Below are 20,747 nucleotides of genomic sequence, written 5' to 3'. Positions count from 1 at the left end.
AAAGACTATTGCCGAGATATGAAATTAAAGCATAATTAACACATATGGCTTATATTGTTACATGTTTGACGTCTATTATTTATTATAGTATTTATAATTTGAATTATGGTAATACCACTGAGTACAAACATGCTTAACATACGATTATATTATTATAATTCAAATTATTTATTATTATTAAGTGTTAAATCCCTATCACTCCATATGGGATTCAATTCTATTATGTTTGGAAAAAGAAGTCGATGGTGAAACTTACATGAGACTATTCTTCTGTCTCTTCCGGTTTTCTCTGAGAAATCATTTGGATATTTATTATTATTTTCGTATGAGTTATGTTCTCGGATTTCTGGTATGGTATCGTATTTTGGAGTTCTTTATCTCGGTTTTCCTATCACTCTTATTTCGTAAATTATCGATCATGATTTATCCTTAAAGTATGTTCTTTGGTTTATGATGACTATGTCTATTATGATAAGACTATCCGTGTCTGTTTGGCATGTCTACGATGTTATGTGCCCAACATGTTTGATTAAGTAAATTTTATTCAAAACTGAATAAGTGTATGTTTATGTACACTTGGTTGAATAAGTATGATTAGTAAGTTCATATGGCTAAATTTAATGTTGTGATATGAAAATTTCATGAACGATATAGTATATTATTGCATATGAATGTCATTAAACTGTGATAGTTGTAAAATGATATTTGAATAAAAGTACAAATTAAGTGGAACAACGGATTTGAGTACTTTCGTTCAGTGGCTAAGACGAATTGACAGAAAAGACCATGGTTGGACCATGGCATCAATGTGATATGTGATCTGTGTAAGACCATAGCTGGGCTATGGCATCAGAGATATGTGATTATGTGCTTCCGTATAAGACCATATCTGGGATATGGCATCAGTGTGATATGTGATTCGTGTAAGACCATGGCTGGGCTATGGCTACGGTGTGTGATATGTGACTATGTGCAAGACCATAGTTTTACTATGGCATGATGAAAACGAAGTACTCAATTCCGAAATGGTTCCCTAAATTGATTAAGAAAGGTAAGTGATAAATGGACTTAAAAGATTGAAATTGATTAATTGTTGATATTAAGCTAAACTAAGTGAATTCATTGTTTGAAATTGTAGATGGTAGAAAATATTGATAAACTATATAAGTGTATAAATTTTCTTGAAGTGAATTATGTGAAAACGATGATGTTATGTATGAATGTCAAGTCATATGTGTGTAGTTATGAGAGTTAAGTTAGAGGCTTTACGACCTCACCCCCTTACCAGAGTTGTAATTATGAGGGAATAAGTGAGATTTTGATGATATGCTCCGACACTGTATGCTACAGTCTAAAGGTTATTGGGAAGAGATGTTTGAGATTAATTCGGTTGTGATTCTGAGAAATTTTGTGGAAGTTTTTCATTAGAGTTGAAAGCAACTTTTTCTGGTAAGATTTTCGGGGACGAAAATCCCTAAAGGGGGGAGAGTTGTAACAGCCAAATTTTTCAGTGGTATCGGAAACAGTGATTCGAGATCACTAAATTCGACGAGTAAGTTTAGAAATTTTAACAAATAATAATTATAGGCCAAGCGCGAACTTAAAAGAATTATTTTTAATTAGTGAATTTTGCGATTTTAAAAGAATTAATCAGGTAAATTTGGTTGAAAATGAGGTATCGAGACCTCGGGTTTATAAATCGAGCCATAAATATTTTTATAAATATTTATGGAGTGTTATTAAGTTAGTATTAAAGTTTTGTTAGAAAATTTTAACGTTTGGTTAGTCAATTAATTAAAAAGAACTAAATTGAAAATAGTGCAAAATTTATTAAATTGTGATTAAATAGTTTAAGTGATTAAAAAGGAGGGATTTAAAAGGCAATTGGACCCAAATTGTATGGGCTGGACGGTTGGGCAAGAAAATCAGCAAAAAAGACAAGGAGAAACAAGGGCAAAATGGGAAATTTTGCAAATTAAACATATAAAACAAGACAAATTTGAAAAATCTAGAGATATCATCATTTTTCTTCAGCAAAAACACCATGGGAGGTCTGAAACCTGCTGGTTTTTCATGCTTTGACATATGTGAGTTCAATTCTTACCCTTTTCTTTGAGATTTTTATGTTTTTGTGACTTTTACAATTAGGTCCAAGTGTTTAATTCATTAGTTTTTGATTTTATGAAAAAAATTAAAAGCTATAATTGATAAGTTTTAGCTGTTTATGATGAAATAAAATGAATTTGAAGCTTTGATTTTGTTGTTTGATGATTTTATCAAGTAATTTCAATAGAAATTGATTTTAGGACCTAATTGTGAAAAAGTTGTGAATTAAGATTTAGTGTTAAAATTATGATTTTCAAAGATTGTGTAATACTTTATAATGATGGAATAAAATGTTAATTGAGAAAAATTAGTTTAATAGATGGGCTAATTGAGCAAGGACTGAATTGTATGACCTTTGAAATTTAGAGGAAAAATGGTAATAAACATCTTGAACTAAAACAACATTGGACAGCAGAAGTAGACTAACTTTGAAAAATCACCATAAATTGTAGAAATCGAATTAGAAGATGAATAAAATATTAAATTAAAGCTTATGGAGTCTAGTTTTTCATAGAAGAAACGGTGTAAGCAATGGATTTGTAAATAATGAGATATAATGAATTTTTTGAGACAATGTTAGAATGAATTCGGGTTCCCCTGTTTTGACTTTGGAAAATCACCAAAAATTGGAGAAAATTAATTAGAGTCTCAAATTTATATTCTTAGAATCCTTAATGGGTCTTTTTTCAATATAAATCAATGGAAACATTATCCGAGTTTTGTACTGTGATATAATTAATTTTTAGTGAAGAGAGATCAGAACTGTTGGATAGTGAAACAGGGGAAACTTAAATGAATAAACTGTACTAATTGGCTAAACCAAAAATTCTGAAAATTTTATGGTGGAATGATATGTGAGTCTAGTTTTAGGTAAAATTTACGGATCTTAATTTTGAGCTCTGTAGCTCGAATTATAAATAATTGAGTGACTATGACTCTTGTGAACAGATTGATGTGAGCATTAATAAGTAAATTGTGAAATCGTACTTACAAGAATGTTATATACATTAAGGATGTGGAATGGAGAGGAGGAGGAGGAAAAATATATATGAATATTCAGTTAGCATGGTTAATTTGCATGTTTTAAGCTCATGGACTAAATTGAATAAAAGTAAAACTTTAGGGGACAATTTTGTAAAAATGTCAAAAATGACTAAATTGAAGGGAATAAATTGTTTTATTATCTAAATTAATAAATTGAATGAAATTGTCAATTTAAGATTGGGTGAAATTTGGGAAAATGGTAAATTACCAATATGCCCCTAAATCTTGGTATTTCTACAATTTAGTCAGGTAGGTTCGGATACCCTGAATGAGCATGTAAATATGAAAATTTAAGTATTGTATCGTATTTTATATGATATTTTGAATTGAATATATGAAAAGGATGTTACATGAAACATGAAAATGAATACTAAATAATATAAATTAATTGAAATTATTTTGAAAATTTCGGTAATGGCTCGTATCCTATCCCGGTCTCAGGTATGGGTATGGGGTATTACAAATCATATATGTACATGTCATGAAACATATCATGCTTTTACCGTTTCTTCATAAGCATATATCATTCATTTCATTATATCAATATTTCATGTTCCATCATTTCCATATATTTTATGTATATTTATTCCGGTAATAGCTTATATCTTAACATAAATTATATTCCATGTACTTATACTTATTTCGTTTATCTATCTTCATAATTATTTCATACAACTATTTTGTACATATATTTCCATATGACCAGTTCTTGTAAACATTTCACACAACCATTTCATATAATCATTCGTCATCTGATACATATTACCTGAATATCAATTGTTCAGCATATGTCATAGCGTCTCCCATCCATGGTCTTATTTATCTTTGACATGATGCCATAGTATCTTTCAACTATGGTCTTACTCATTTTCTGTCATGGTGCCATGGTATCTTTCAACCATGGTCTTGTTCATTTCATATCACGTTGCCATGGTATCTTTCAACCATGGTCTTACACATTTCATATCAGGTTGCCATGGTATCTTTCAACGATGGTCTTACACATTTCAACCATGGTCTTACACATTTCATATCCGGTTGCCATGGTATCTTTCAACCATGGTCTTACACATTTCATATGAGAGAGCACACTCCCGCGAACCTCATCCTTACAGTGGGATTACCAGTATAGGCTAAATCCCCTGTAATATAAACTCATAGAGTATTGTTGGGATTACCAATCCAGGCTAAATCCCCTGCAACGACAATTACTCTAATAAGCTTGGATCTGAATTACCAGTCCAAGCTAAATTCAGGCCTTAATTCGGATTACCCGTCCGGGCTAAATCCATTTTCCACATATTCTTCGGGAGGGCTATATCAGGATAGGATCACTCGTCCGGGCTAGATCCTTTTTACCGTCAATTCCTTTTCAGAGATCAATTGAAATTTCCTTTCATTCAACCGGGATTTCTTCCCCTTTTTATCAAATATATCAATGTTTCATCAATTTTCATACAATGAACATTCAAATTATTTTCACATCAATAACATACATTTCAAGCATTTAAGAATATAATTCAAGTTGCACGAACTTACGTAATTACTTGTTTGTGTTTATAATTTCATTAATCCGATATCTTTTCTTTTCCACGATCAAGTCTCATATTTGAGTCGTCCAGATCTTTATAAATAAATTTGATCATTGTCGAAACCATCCCTCGATTTAAAAAACATAAAGATGGGAAGTCGCCACCGATCCTTTTATTTTGGTGTGATCGGGTCACCTAAGAATTTGGTTATTTTAATAAAACATTTTTGGTTTACTAAAACAACGATTCTGGTCTACGAGAATATAAAAAATGGGCTCGAAAGTCGGTTACGTATGAGGAAAGATTAGCATCCTCATTACGCCCAAAATTGGTACCAAATCGATTAAATACTGTCCTTATGTCTAAAATTAAAAATGTCTTTGAAATGTGGTTCTTTTTAATAACATTTGAATAACCCGAGCTGATTGTCAAAAATCTTTTTGTTTCGATGTCCGAAAAATTTATAATTTGAAAATCACAAAAGGATGCTCAACTATTTAGTCAACGAAAAATCGAAACCCAGCGCAGTAGGGTAGATTTCTCGAATTTCCAAACATTGACCATTGCCTTGCCTTATAAAATACGTGTGAAATTCCGAGGAGATATTCGATTATATTGGACAAATGAAAAAGCTCAACCCAGCACGATAGGGCACGATTCTCAAATCGCCAAACATTGAACATCGTCTTCGTTTTTAAGAATGTTTTCAAAAAGCGAGTGAAAACCTAAAGGAATATTCTATTGTTTTGACTAAACGAGAAATCACAACCCAGCACGATAGAGCATGATTCCCGAATCGTCAAACACCAAGTATTGCCTTCGTTTTAAAGGATTTTTAGAAGAGCCGAGTGAAATTTTGAAGGGATATTTGATTATTTTAAACAATCGGGAAATTGCTACCCAACACGTTAGGGCACGAGCCCACGAATTGCCAAATATCACATATCGCCTTCGTTTTAGAGATTTTAAAAGACACGAGCAAAATTTTAAAATGATATTCGATTATTTTGAACAAATGCGAAATTGCAACCCAACACGTTAGCGCACAATTCCGCGAATTGCCAAACATCAAATCTCATCTTTATTTAAGGGATTTTAAAAATATGAATGAAGTTTCGAAGGGAACTTCGATTATTTTGAGCAAATACGAAATCGCAACCCAACACGTTAGGGCACGATTCCGCGAATATTCGAACATCAAATTTCGCCTCCATTTTGAAGAATTTTTGGATGAATACTTAAAAACATATTAGTTTGATTTGAAATAAGATGACATTAGTTGTAGAAATTGGATTTTATAAAACCACATTTCGAAAAACCAAATGAAAACGATGAGCTGGGATAATTGACATATGTGAGATACGATCAACTAACAAATTAAAAATAGCTAACCTAAAGCGTAATCCGATTGCAATAATGTGTGGAGAATAATCAACATGACAATGAACAAATAATATACTACAACCACATGCATGGCATAATATAGAAACATTACTACAAGATGAACAAAGCGAAATACAAACCAAAGAAGCAACATGGCATAAAATTATTTTAAAGCAATGATAAATATGTGACACATACTACATGAATTGATGAATTGATAAATAAGGAACATTGGTAAAGACGAACTTAATAAACATACGCAATCCTTAAAATACATATTGTAGAATGAATATTTTAAAATAGTTAATATCTAAGTTGATGAATTTGCATAGAAACTAAGAATATATATAATTATTGAAAGAAGTATTATAGAATCAAAGTTTGAATCCAATTGCATGTAAATGTAAATGTTTTAAGCACAAATTCATTTGAAGATTTACACAATACATGATAATAAAAAAATATATGATACAAAAGAGTAATAAATAAAAAAAATGCATGACAAGACATAATACCCAAAATAGATTTATATAATAAAAATATGTACATATAAATTTATAAAAAGAATGAGGTTAATAATAATATATAAATTTTAAGTTGGTCTAAAAATCATCCATATCCTTATATCAAAACATTTAAAATAATAAACCATACAAACACCAAAACAATATAATATATAGATAGATATACTTAAAAGAATAATAATTTTATAATTACAAAAAAGAAAAAAGAAAAATGAAATTTCCAAAATTATTTCGTATATATGTATAGGAAAATACTTGGCAAATCATAAAGCAAAAAGTGTTTTAAAATAGAAAAAAATGTTAAAATAAAGGGCGTATTAATATTTGTGTATATATATATAAAATATATATGTATAAAATATACGAGTTTAAGAACGTATAGAAACCAAATATATACACTAGTATAATAAGTATGAAAATAACTTAAGTTTTATTATAATATATGTGTATATAGAAAATAAAATAAAGATATTAACATAATAAAGAAACTGTGAAACAATCATATGAATAACTAGTCAAGAATAACAGTCATAAACTAAAAGGGTTTAATTAAAATCAATCCAAAATCCGAGGGACAATTTGAAAACAGAATAATGACAACCCAGGGACCAATGATCGATGCACGGAAACAGCTAGGGACTAAGACTGGCAATAGTGTTTAAGCGCGGATCTATTTGCAAACATGTGAAAACTACATGTCTAAATTAATAAAAAAAGGGATACAAAGGAGAGTCAGATTAAACACGGCGCAACAGGGAGGGATCGATGCTGCAAATATACCCTCACCGCCAAAACACGCGGGTCATCGGGGTAGCTAAACGGATCGGGTTGGGGCTTTTCCAGGCTACGTCATTTTTGAGCCGTTGAAATCGGCTTGAAACGGCGTCGTATTTAACCCTTTAAAAGGCCTGGAAACTGAGTCATTCGGCCAAACCCTAGCCCTTTTCCTCGTTTGTTGATCAATCAGCCCCCAAATGTCCCTCCAAGCTCCGATCTACCACCATGAACGGAGACTAAACCGTTCGGGCCTTGGAGTCTCTTTGTCTGCCTTAAGACCCCCTCTACAGTTCGATTCTGGCGAAGAGAAAGGGATCCCGCAGCGTGCTTTCACGGTAAGGCGTTACCTTTTTCTTTTTTTTTGATGTAAATGACATGCAATTCAACTGAAACAGGTAAAAGAACAGAGGATTAAAAGAAGAAGGGAAAACCACCTTCTCTTCGTCTATTGCCTTTTTTCTTTTCTATTGCATATGTTTTCTGTATGTTTTCGAAAAGGAACCCCCTTACAATGTAAAATCATCGGTTTTATAGCCGAATGTCCAAAAAAGAAATAAAAAGAAATACAATTTTGTGCTTTTTTCGTATTGGCCATTGTTGTTGTTGTCTTGTCCATTTCTTTGCAGGTACAGGTGCGTGGCATGTGTACGAGGGCGTGTGCTGGCATAGGAGGAGTGTACGGCGCCTGGAGGCTGCTGGGGCTGCTGCGACGCAAGCCAAGGCTGCTAGGGTTTGCTGACATTGGGCTTAATTTCTGAGCCGTTTAGGGTATTGGGCTAAGTTATTGGGCTTGTGACTTGGTTTTAATTTTAGGTCTAGGTTATGTGATTGGTTTGGGCCATGTAATGATTTGGTTTAGGTTTAACTGTTGGGCTGTGGGGTATTGATTTGGGTTTGTATAAGGTATTTGGGGCATATTTGTAAATGGACATTTACAAAATTTATTGATTTCTTCACTATTTGGTTTGAGGTTAATGGGCCGGGCAAATTTGGCCCAATACAATCATCATTTTCATTCATTTTATATTCTAATGTATTTAATTAATACTCTAGGTAAAATTACCATTTTACCCCTAAACTTTTAATTAATGACGATTTCATCCTTAGGGTCAGGAAAATAAAATTCTTGCAATTTAATCCTTATTTCCAGCTATTATTCTCATATGCATTGATAACAGTCCATGAATTCTATAAAATATCAGAATTTTCCATAATTTCAACACTTTTCAATTTAATCCCTAAAACATGTTTTCCTCCGATCTTGAACTAAATTAATAATTTCATTTAATTTTGTAATTTAAATAATAAAATAATCCATTTCATGCAATTTGGTCATTTTTGACTTTTTTTACAAAATTTCCCATAAAGTTTTACTTTTATTCAATTTAGTCCCTGAGCCTAAAATATACAAATTAGCCATGCTAGATGAATATTCATACATATTTTTCCTCCTCCTCCTCTCCATTCCACATCCTTAACGTAGATAACACACTTGTAAGTAACATTATCCATAATTTTTATTATTTACTTTTATGAATATTCAAGCTGTCTATCTGCGTCATAGTCACTAAATTATTTAAATCTGGAGCTATAGAACTAAAAATTAAGATATGCTAATTTTACCTGAAACTATACTTATATATATTGTTACCATAAAATTTTCAGATTTTTTGGTTTAGCCAATAAGTGCAGTTTATTCTTTAAAGTTACCCCTGTTCTGCTGTCTGACAGTTCTGACCCTTCTTTATTAAAAATTAATTATCTCCTCGTACAGAATTTGAATGATGTTTCCGTTTGTTTCTATTGAAAATAGACTCATTAAAGATTATAAACATGTAAATTTAAGCCCCTAATTATTTTTATCCAATTTTTTATGATTTTACAAAGTCAGAACAGGGGAACCCAAAATCATTCTGACCTTGTCTCACAAAGTTCATCATATCTCATGATTTACAATTCCATTGCTTACATAATTTATTCTATAAGAAACTAGACTTAATAAGATTTAATTTCATATTTTATTCATCCTATAATTAGATTTCTAAAATTTTTGACGATTTTTCAAATTTAGACTACTGTTGCTGTCCAAAACTGTTTTAGTACAATATATTAATTACCATGTTATAACACCCTTATTTTCTTTTTCTACACCATTTCTCATCACTTTCTCTTATTTTCTCTTCACTAACATATCAAGAACATAGAACCTTATGTAAGAAAACTCTACTATAACATTATTTCCATGCTTTGTCAATAATAACAAACTTAAAAACATATTGAAATCTTGATATACTTACCTTGTTTTATTGATACTAATCTTTAACTTGATTTTATCTCTCTTCCAGCTTCTATTTCTTGAATCCAACTTGATATTCTAATTCCCCATGGTCTCCTTAACATTTTTCTCTCTTAGTAGCTATGGAAATTCTTTTGATTTCTAGGTGAAAATGGTGAATTTTTGGTGGAAGGACCAAATTGTAAAGAAAAGAAAATTTTTTTCTTTCCTTCTCTTCTAACGTTGGCTGCATGCATGGAAAGATGATGAAAATTCTTCATCTTTCATTCCTTTTAGACTAAATAATTAATAATGAAATAATAATAAAATAATAATAAAATAATAAAATATCTCATTAAAATAATATATATCTAATTAAATAATCATAAAATATCATCAACATCATCATTATTTTATCTATTTCTCTCTCTTCCAATTAACCATTTTGCCCTTTATTATCTTTTAAAATTCCATCCTTGAGTCATCATTTAATTTGGCTAAATTGCAATTTAGTCCCTCATAGTTCTTCACCTATTCAATTTGGTCCTAATTCATCCATTTTCCTTAGTTTCTAGATCATTCCACTCTTAAAATATTTACACTATTGGTCCTTCAACTTTTTTAGTTTCTAGATCATTCCACTCTTAAAATATTTACACTATTGGTCATTTAACTTTTTCATATTTACACTTTACCCCTCAAATTTTGAGTATTTACTCTTGTGCAACAAAACTTTTCTCACTTTTACAATTTAGTCCTTTCTTGAATTAATATATCATAATGTACTTCTCAATATTGACATAACTCAAAATTTCCTTTTTTTGTCACTTTATTTCCTTATTTTACTATATAAAGGATAATATCTTACTGTAAAAATTTTTAGGGTATTACAAATAAGGCGTAGAGCACAATATACTTCAGACATACCGATGATACATTGAATGCTAATTATATTGGTGTGATGGTTGAATGATCCATATCTCCGTCTTGAGTTTGTGTCTGGTTAACAAAGATTATAAAATATGTAAATTGATAAATGATAATGAATATTGAATGATAATTTTGAATTAGTATATAAACATTATAGTATTGATAATAGCATGTGAAAGACCACATGATACAGTTGTTACGAGCCTTGAAGGCCGATATGGTTATAAAATGAAACAATGGATTCAAATATAAAATGAGAAAGTGGAATGATTCGTGTGATATGCCTTAATTTTACATATAATTTAGATGTAATGATAGATGAATTAACTTAATAATTTAATTTAATCTAATTTTAAGTGACTTGCTCATTAGTAAAACACGAATTTATACAACTAAATTATGAGACCAGTTTAGCAATTGGATACTGAGTTTCAATAGTTACTTAGGTAATTATTCTCCTTTTGAAGTTGAAGTATAGGGTATTCTTGATGGGCTCCTTATTTTACAAGATAAATGGTGTATAGTTATAATTCAAATTGACAGTTTTAAGGTAGTTCAAACCTTAACTAATTTTGAATTGAAAGATTCAAAGTACTACTGTATTTAGAAGGCTCAGAGATTGATGAGAGTTGAAGGATAATGAAGGATTAGACGTATACCGAGAGAATAAAACTTGGCCGCGAATAAAGTAGCTAAATTTAGTCTAATATGGGAAGCAAGTCTTCAAGTGTTAAATAAAGGCAAAAAAAAATTTAGAGTTATTACAAAAAGATAAAGAAAGTGCTGCTTTGATGCATTTGATAATTTATCTTTTCTTTTTTACCAAAAAAAAAATTATAAAACTCCACCAGCCTTCCAAACTCTTAATTGATAAAAGATTTTGACCCACACATTCGACATTCAGCAGTCAGCACAGACTTAAATTATTAAAATAATACTTCAATAAAATATCATTAATGACAAAACTTTAATCAAATTGCCGTGTGTACAAGAACCCTACAAATAATAATAAAGTCAACAATGCTCCACCCACTTTCATTATTATTCCCAAAAATTAATTCAAGTTGATAGAAAAAAAGAGGGCAAAACCGTATTCATACTGGTGGCGCTTCCTCCCTAGAATCTTCTCGGCCACTGCCGCTGCCACTACCACCACCACGAGCTAATTCATTCAACAACTCAGCCGGAGCAGCACCCACTTCCTCCCCAACCAAAACCGCCACCACCTCCTTCATCGTGGGTCTCCTCGAAGGATCAGGGTGACAACAAGCCAACCCAAGCTTCAACATCATCTCCACTTCCTCACCCTCGTATTCCTCTCGAACCCTCGCGTCCGCCGCCTCCCTCAGCCTCCCTTCTCCATACAGCCATCTCACCCAATCAATCAACACTTGCTCTTCTTCCTTCTCCAATGCCATCTCCAGCGGTCGTCGCCCACACACCACTTCCAAAACCACTACCCCAAAGCTGTAAACATCGCTAGACGCCGTAGGAACCGCGACCGTGGCCAATTCAGGTGCCAAGTAACCCAAAGTTCCCACCACCCTCGTTGTATTGGGAACTTGTCCGTGTTCGTACAATTTAGCCAATCCAAAATCTCCAAGCCTTCCTCTCATTTCAGAATCCAACAAAATGTTGCTTGATTTGATATCTCTATGAACAACAACTTGGTCCCAGCCATGGTGCAGATAATTCAAACCCTCGGCCACGTCGGCCAAAACCAAAAGCCGCTGTTTCCAACCTAGGAGCTTCTCTGGTTTGTCGAAAATCCACCGGTTAAGGCTTCCGTTAGGCATGTAATCATAAACAAGCATGAGTTCATTTCCTTTTCGACACCAACCTCGCATTTGAACAAGATTCTTATGTTGGAGCCTTCCCATACTTTCGATCTCAGCCATGAACTCTCTTAATCCTTGCTTGGAATCATGGTTCACGCTCTTAACCGCGACCTCCGTCGTATTTGGAAGCGTCGCCTTAAAAACACGACCAAACCCACCGGCGCCTAGAAGATTTCCGTTGGAAAATCCATTGGTGGCTTGTTTAAGCTCATCGTAAGAAAATCTATGAGGCCAATACTCGAGTTCCCAATCTTCAATCTCTTCTTCACTTTCTTCCCTGAACTTTTTCCTCCAAACAAAATAGCACCCAGATCCGCAGATAATTACAAAAGCAACACAGCCGATTACGATTCCAGCAATAGCCCCAGATGACAAAGAAGATGATGATGATTCTATGAAAAACTCAGGCAAACCAGTCGTGTTAATCTCTCTAAGAACACCCGTATCGCTGAAGCTCCAAGCTAAAATCCTCTGTGCCTCAACCCACTGAGTCTTGGACGCTGAGAACCCAACAAACATTTCACTAGCGACATAGTTAGCAATCACGGGATCTTTATAATTAAGCGTTGGCCTAGAGGGTTTGGAAACGCCGACGGGAGCAACCGTGACGTTGATCTCGAAATTTGAACCATCGAAATCAATCCAAGCATGAACATTTTGGCCCGTTCGCATGTTAAGGGGAACGAAACTTCCATTGGAAGAATTAATATACTGAGCTGTAGCTGTTTGAGCAGATATAATACTGTTTAAATCGATCCCGATATGATTACCGTCGGGGTCATTGAATTCCGGGTTTTGACCGGTGTCGAACTCAACTGCTAGAAGGGGAGCCACGGTAGGAGAGGTGGCGTTGGTGAAGATGCCAAAGTATTGGCTGGCGAGAGCGCCTGGAGGGGAAGTGGAGTTGGAAAGGACGAAGCAGAGGCCAAAACCGGGGCTGGTGGAGATTTGCGGTAGGACTGAGAAAACGAAGGCCGTTGAGAAGGAAGAGAGGGTTGAGGAATTAGAAGTTGGGATCATGCGAAGGGTGGTGGGGTAAAAGGCGCGGCCATAAGAGAGGGGGTTGGAGTCGTTGGTGAGGCGGATGGTGGAGGTGTCGATTCGGGCGTCGTTAATGAGGGTGAGATTGGTGGCGTTGACGGCGGTAGTGAAGGAATTGAAGAGGAAGTCGAGAGCAGAAGTGGGGGAGACTAATATGATGATGAGGAGGAGGAGGAGCAGTGGACGACGGAGAGGCTGGGAGTGGGGACATTGGAGCAGCTTCATGTCTGTCCGGTGATGGTTGGGTGATTCTGAAAAAACAAAGTCTATCAGCTGACGATGACTATTTGTAAAATAAAATAGAAGAAAAAGGTGTGCATTCTATTAATTGTTGATTTGGTTAGATTAGTATTAGCCGCCTCAACTTATCACCATTATTGCACGCTCGGTCTTTGCTTCGCATTGCTGGATCTGTCTTATTTCTCACCCAAAATCCCTTCCTACTCTAAACCGTTTTGTGTCTCAAATTAGCCTTAAAACGATTTTATGGTACGGTTTGATTTTGGGTTTTACAGTGTCATTATGAATACTTCATTTCTTTCATTGGTCAATATTTCTTATTTCATCAGTCAACTTCTTTCATTAAATTTGGATTTTTTGATATACCTCCAAAAAATAATACCTTGTCCTTATTCTTAAATTAGACCATCACATATTAAAAAGAATAAACCTCAAAAAATTGAAAACTGAAAATACACATTTAAGTACCAAGGATTCGAAATAATCAAATTATTATAGAAATTAAAATCGTTTTCCATGACTAAAAAAGGGTTCAAAATATGTGTGAGTTGAAAATCTAAATCGAATTACTCTGATTGAAGCTTGCAAGAACTACATGCCCGAAACTGGCTTTGTGGGAACATAAAATAGCATTAATGGTTATCTTAATTCTCAAGTCTTTACTAGAACTTTTACAGAGACTAACGACTGGGATTTTTAAATAAGAGGTAAGCAAGACAACCGGAGAGAATATAGTTTTCAACCAGTTTCTTGCTCAAACTCCTCACCCTCAGATTCTTCTGCATTGTCAGCATCATCATCATCCGCATCATTATCGTCTTCTTTATCATTATCAGCAGTTGTCTTCCCAATCACAACCAAATTTCTGTTAGTATCCCTGATTTCGTTCAACTGCAAAAATTAAGTATACAAGCGTTAACAAAACCATCACTGGCAAACATATGAAACCCCCACCTAGATAAACATCAGCTTCTACAAACTTCTGACAATCTGATTACATGCTCATGTTGAGTTATATGGTAAGGAGATGAGCGTTACTGATGTCATAAACTACTTGTAATCCAACATTAGAATTAAGAAAGAAACAACACAATGACAGGGTGAGAGGAAAAAAGTTTTCTCCAGTTGATTGCACTCAACCGTGTAGGGAACTGCAAAACATGTAATCACCAGCTAAACCATTTTCAAGTTAAGCTCCGGCATATCCAAGGTCCAGTGCACTTCTTAGTACTTGCCTCCACTTCTCAGCAAAAAACCATTATCCTAGCAACCTAGCAACTATGAAGGGAAGAACTAGGAAAACCGAAAGTATATGAAAGCATGGTTTTTGACACATGTTATCTGTTAAATCCTGGTTCGGTGACATGCATTCAGCGTCAAGTTTCGAACCCCGAAGCATAGAATCTTTTAGAAAACAAGGTATTTTTTTAACATTATTAGTGCTCCTTTTGAGCAAGTAGAATTACTGTCCTTACTGTAACTTGTTCAAATGAATTACAATAGCATATCAATAGCACAGCATTCCTACATGAAATTCTATCATCAACTTTGGTAAACAAGAAAAGAATGTTGCTATTAAATTCTTGTTAAATAGAGGCTAAGAATTTTATGGAGTAGCTTGTCTCTACAAAATCCATCACATAGCACATCCACTAAATCGCCAGAAAGACAAACATAGCTGTATCAGTGCTCCAATTTAAATAGCAAAGAGGACCTCCATGTTTCAAATACTTCATATTTGATATTTCAAGGGGGGGGGAACAGTCTGTTGAATATTGGCAATATCCCACATTAGGAAAAGATAGAAATGGAGGGGGTTTGGTTTGTTATATATAGAACCCCTCCCCCTTTGGTTGTATCATCCCAAAATCTTCTCCTTTGTAATATTTCTAGAAGAAATATTAATTTGGTAGTGTCCGAGGACGTAAGCTAAATTGGCCGAACCTCGTTAAATCTCTGGTATTTTATTTCTTATTTGTTTGCTTTTATTTAATAGCTTTATGTTGGTTATATTTATTTAGTTATTATTGCTATAAATATCTAAGTGAGTTCTGTCTAGTTGTTGGGTTTTAAGCGGGACCATTTGTGACCCCTCCAATTTAACTGGGAATTTTCTTAGTATAATTGTTGGCATAATAATTATCTAAATATTTCTGATAATATTGTTATTAATATTATCGTCGCTTCCGCAACAATTGGTATCAGAGCCAAGGTTTTGTAGTATGCTCTGTGTTTGCAGCTTAGTCTGATCTTACACATCAGAAACATTTCCTAAAGCTTGTGGGTATTCTGCATTTGGTGGCTATTAAGTAGAAGCTATGGCAAAAATGACAGAAGAAAAACCATCCATATCAACAACTTCCACTTCGTACATTTTGCCGAGGATTGGAACTGCAAATACGAGATTTGCAGTGGAAATTTTTGATGGAACAGGTCATTTCGGCATGTGGCAAAGCGAGCTTCTAGATGCCCTCTTTCAACAAGGTCTAGATATTGCCATTGAGGAAGAAAAACCAGAAGGGGTTGATGATAAAGAATGGAAGACCATCAACCGATTGGCATGTGGTACAATTCGATCATGTCTTTCCAGAGAGCAGAAGTATACATTCAGTAAAGAGACTTCTGCAAGTAAATTGTGGAAAGCATTGGAGGAGAAATTTCTGAAGAAGAACAGTCAAAATAAGTTACATATGAAGAAAAGACTGTTTCGTTTCAGTTATGTTCCTGGTACCACGATGAACGAGCACATTACCAATTTTAATCAGCTGGTGGCTGATTTGTTGAATTTGGATGTGACTTTTGAAGACGAAGACTTGGCGTTAATGTTGTTGGGATCGCTTCCTGAGGAGTTTGAGTACCTTGAAACTACTCTACTTCATGGAAAATCGGAAGTAACTTTCAATGAAGTAACTGCTGCATTGTATAGCTATGAACTACGCCGAAAGGATAAGTTGAAAGGTTCAGGTGAAGCAGCAGTGGAAGCATTGGTAACAAGAGGTCGTCAGCAAAGTCAGTCTAAGGGGAAGAGAAGAAAGTCCAAAGGTCGAGCTGTTGCCAAAGATGAATGTTCTTTTTGCAAAGAAAAAGGACATTGGAAGAAAGATTGTCCAAAATTGAAGAAAAAAGGGAAGACTCCGCAAGATGCAAATGTTGCAGAATGCAATAGTGAAGCAGAGTCAGACTTTTCTCTTAGTATGACATCTTCAACATTATATGCAGATGAGTGGATCATGGATTCTGGTTGTTCCTATCATATGTGTCCCATTCGGGAATGGTTCTTTGAATTTCAAAAACTAGATGAAGGGGTTGTTTACATGGGTAATGATAACACATGTAAAATAGCCGGGATAGGTTCAATTAAACTGAGGAGTCATGATGGATCTACTAGAATTTTGCGGGATGTACGATATGTCCCAAAGTTGAAGAAGAATCTCATCTCTTTGGGGTCGTTAGAATCTAAAGGCCTAGTTGTGACAATACGAGATGGAGTTCTTAAAGCAACTTCAGGAGCATTGGTGATGTTGAAAGGCATAAGAAAGAACAATCTGTATTACTACCAAGGTAGTACAGTGGTCGGGACAACAGCAGCAGCAATTACGAGTACCAAGAAGGACGCTGAGGCAACACAGCTGTGGCATATGCGTTTGGGCCATGCTGGTGAAAAATCCTTGCAAACTCTAGCCAAGCAAGGATTATTGAAAGGTACAAAGACTTGCAAACTTGAATTTTGCGAGCATTGTGTTCTGGGAAAACAACGAAGGGTGAAATTTGGCACTGGGATTCACAATACTAAAGGTATTCTGGATTATGTGCATTCTGATGTATGGGGACCGTCCAAGACTCCATCACTTGGAGGAAGACGTTATTTTGTCACCTTTATTGATGATTTTTCCAGACGAGTTTGGGTGTTTCCTATGAAGAACAAAGATGAGGTGCTTGAAGTTTTCCTTAAGTGGAAAACTAAAGTTGAAAATCAGACAGGAAGGAAGATTAAGGTTCTCCGATCAGACAACGGTGGAGAATATAAAAGCGATCCTTTCCTGAAGATATGCCAAGATTGTGGCATAGTAAGGCACTTCACCGTAGGTGGAACACCGCAACACAATGGGGTGGCAGAGCGTATGAATCGAACGCTTGTGGAGAAAGTTCGATGTATGTTATCTAATGCTAGATTAGATAGAAAGTTTTGGACTGAGGCTGTGACGTACGCTCAACATCTCATCAATCATTTGCCATCATCTGCTATAAATGGCAAGACTCCTTTGGAGAAATGGTATGGAAAACCTGCTACTGATTATGACACCTTGCGCATTTTTGGTTCTATTGCATATTATCATGTGAAAGAATCAAAGTTAGATCCAAGAGCAAAGAAGGCTCTATTCATGGGCTTCAATGCTGGTGTTAAGGGATATCGTTTGTGGTGTCTAGAGGCAAAGAAGACGATAATCAGTAGGGATGTTACCTTTCATGAATCTGCCATGGTGAATAAGGTAAATCCAGAAGGAGTGAGTAGTACTTCGCAGCAGGTGGAGTGTACTCCGCAGCAGGTGGAGTTTGAGCAGAGTGTGGTAATTCCAGCAAAAGGTACCACTAGTGATTCTTCATTGGCAGATGCAGAGTCAGATGAGGAAGAGGTTTCTACCCAAGAACCTCAACAGCAATCAGAGCCAATTGCAGTCAGAAGGCAGAGACGAGAAATTCAGAAACCTGCTCGTTTCACTGACATGGTAGCTTATGCACTTCCAGTTGTTGATAATATTCCATCCACTTACACCGAAGCCATTCAGAGTTTAGAGAATTATAGATGGTTAGGTGCAATGGAAGAGGAGATGCAATCTCTAGAGAAAAACAAGATGTGGAAGCTGGCACAACTACCAAAAGGGAAGAAGGCGATTGGTTGCAAAATTTGAAGACTATTGAAGTTTGTGTTATGAGAAGATGTTCGAAGATGTGGAATATCGCCAAGGTGGAGATTTGTTGAATATTGGCAATATCCCACATTAGGAAAAGATAGAAATGGAGGGGGTTTGGTTTGTTATATATAGAACCCCTCCCCCTTTGGTTGTATCATCCCAAAATCTTCTCCTTTGTAATATTTCTAGAGGAAATATTAATTTGGTAGTGTCCGAGGACGTAAGCTAAATTGGCCGAACCTCGTTAAAACTCTGGTATTTTATTTCTTATTTGTTTGCTTTTATTTAATAGCTTTATGTTGGTTATATTTATTTAGTTATTATTGCTATAAATATCTAAGTGAGTTCTGTCTAGTTGTTGGGTTTTAAGCGGGACCATTGTGACCCCTCCAATTTAACTGGGAATTTTCTTAGTATAATTGTTGGCATAATAATTATCTAAATATTTCTGATAATATTGTTATTAATATTATCGTCGCTTCCGCAACACAGTCCTCTAATTTAGCATTACAAATCTCTTATAAACACAGTATGAAGGATGGGCATTCATTAAAATATGCGTAATTTAAATTAAGTGATTATTTTCATAAATTCTTCAGCAATAAAAAAATCGTTTGCCTATTTCCGAGAAAGTGGTTACTGCACAGTTACTTTTTATTATACCAATTGTATGATTTATGTGAGAGGGGAAAATCCCTAGAAGAGAGGGGATTGGGAAATTTGAAAGTACCTTGTCTTCGAGATTAGATTCCTCCATGGCGAGGAGGAGCTCTTCGTTGTGGGGTTGAGGCCATTGAGAAGGAAGCAAAAGTGACGACGGAATAGTCCTCATCGTCGACGGGAACTGCGTCATGAACGCCGGGAACTGTAGCATCTTCTCTTCTTTTAATTTTTAAATTTAATTAATTTTCAAATTATGAACTTGTGCCACTGGCGTGGCGGTTTAAATTTGCTTGCCTTTTGGGCCTTCTAGTATTCCTTTCGGCTCATGTAGCCTGCTAATTTGTCCAAAGCAGATTAGAATTTGTTCGAATTTGGGTTCAAAGCTCACCGATCCATCAATTTTATTTTTCTTTGGTTAAATTGTACCAAATATCTCTAATTTATATTTTAATTACTTAATTTTAAAACATTTTGAAATTCTTATAAAATTATTTAAAACTTTTCATTTAAGTCATTGAGCCGTTAAAATTATTATTTTATAGCTTCTCTGTTTGTATCATTTGCACTAATCGAAATCTCTTCTTTTTTTTTCTCTTCTATAGTTCCGTTATTTTTTATGAAATTACTTTAAACACCATGAATCTATAAAAAAAATTCAAAAAAACTTTTTTCTACCTGTTGATAGACATCAATCAATCATACGAATCGTGGAACTATTGTTTAGAGCTCTCTAGTTAAACTTTTTTTAAAAAAAAATTAAAAATCTAATGAATCAATTTTTTTTTAAAATAATTCAATAACTTGAATAAATTTTTTAAATAATTCAATTATCATTTTATTACTTTTTAAAAATTTAGTTAGTAGCCTTTCATTACCTACATGTATAAACTTCAGTTATCAAAGTCTATTTAGTGGGTTTTTTACCTCAATATTATAAAAAAAAAATTATACACGAAAATAGGTTGTCAGCCAGATTAATTACAAAAATGATATATTTTTTTAGGCCGTGCCTACCTGACAAGCACAACCGATTTTTTTAATATTAATTTTTTTTCGTTTAAAAAATTATTATTATATTATTTTTTAAATATTTATATTAATATATATGTAAAAATACGAGTTTTATACGGGTAAAAAATACCCGAAACGGGTAGAGCCTTCAGGTAGGCACGACACCCCCACCTAGCTGCTGCTGTTGCCTTGTCCCTGCATGCTGCCCATTTTTTCTCATGCATGAGTCATTTCACTCATGGGAAAAAAAATTTTATGGGGACCTTATAAGCGTGGTCCCCCCATATTGAAGCAGCCACCGATTGTGAGAAAGAAAAGAGACAAAGGAGAAGGAGAAGGAGAAGAAAAATGAAGAAGAAGAAAAAAAAAAGGGTAATGTATTATTTTAGTAATTTATTATAAAATTATGGTGTTTTGTGAGTTTTTACCAATGTAAATTTAAAAAAAATGTATAATTATTTTGTTAGTAG

The 20,747-nt window shown here is 34.3% G+C and overlaps 2 protein-coding genes across 2 annotated transcripts; both read right to left on the bottom strand.

Annotated features, from left to right (window-relative positions):
- Positions 1–11,494: 11,494 nt before the first annotated feature.
- On the bottom strand, positions 11,495–14,054 carry LOC107933508 (L-type lectin-domain containing receptor kinase S.1). The gene has a single exon (XM_016865734.2). It carries the CDS (start codon positions 13,673–13,675, stop codon positions 11,666–11,668), a length of 2,010 nt encoding a protein of 669 aa, XP_016721223.1. The 5' UTR covers positions 13,676–14,054; the 3' UTR covers positions 11,495–11,665.
- Positions 14,055–14,236: 182 nt separating this feature from the next.
- Positions 14,237–19,595, bottom strand: LOC107933509 (uncharacterized). The gene is made up of 2 exons (XM_016865736.2): positions 19,334–19,595; positions 14,237–14,581 (listed from the first exon to the last, which is right to left on the bottom strand). Exons 1-2 carry the CDS (start codon positions 19,475–19,477, stop codon positions 14,429–14,431), a joined length of 297 nt encoding a protein of 98 aa, XP_016721225.1. The 5' UTR covers positions 19,478–19,595; the 3' UTR covers positions 14,237–14,428.
- Positions 19,596–20,747: the final 1,152 nt, after the last annotated feature.

The sequence above is a fragment of the Gossypium hirsutum genome, chromosome A12 (genome assembly GCF_007990345.1).
Source record: "Gossypium hirsutum isolate 1008001.06 chromosome A12, Gossypium_hirsutum_v2.1, whole genome shotgun sequence".
NCBI classification, from domain to species: domain Eukaryota; kingdom Viridiplantae; phylum Streptophyta; class Magnoliopsida; order Malvales; family Malvaceae; genus Gossypium; species Gossypium hirsutum.
Note: the sequence above shows the minus strand (reverse complement) of the source record. Positions and strands in the feature narration are given on the sequence as shown.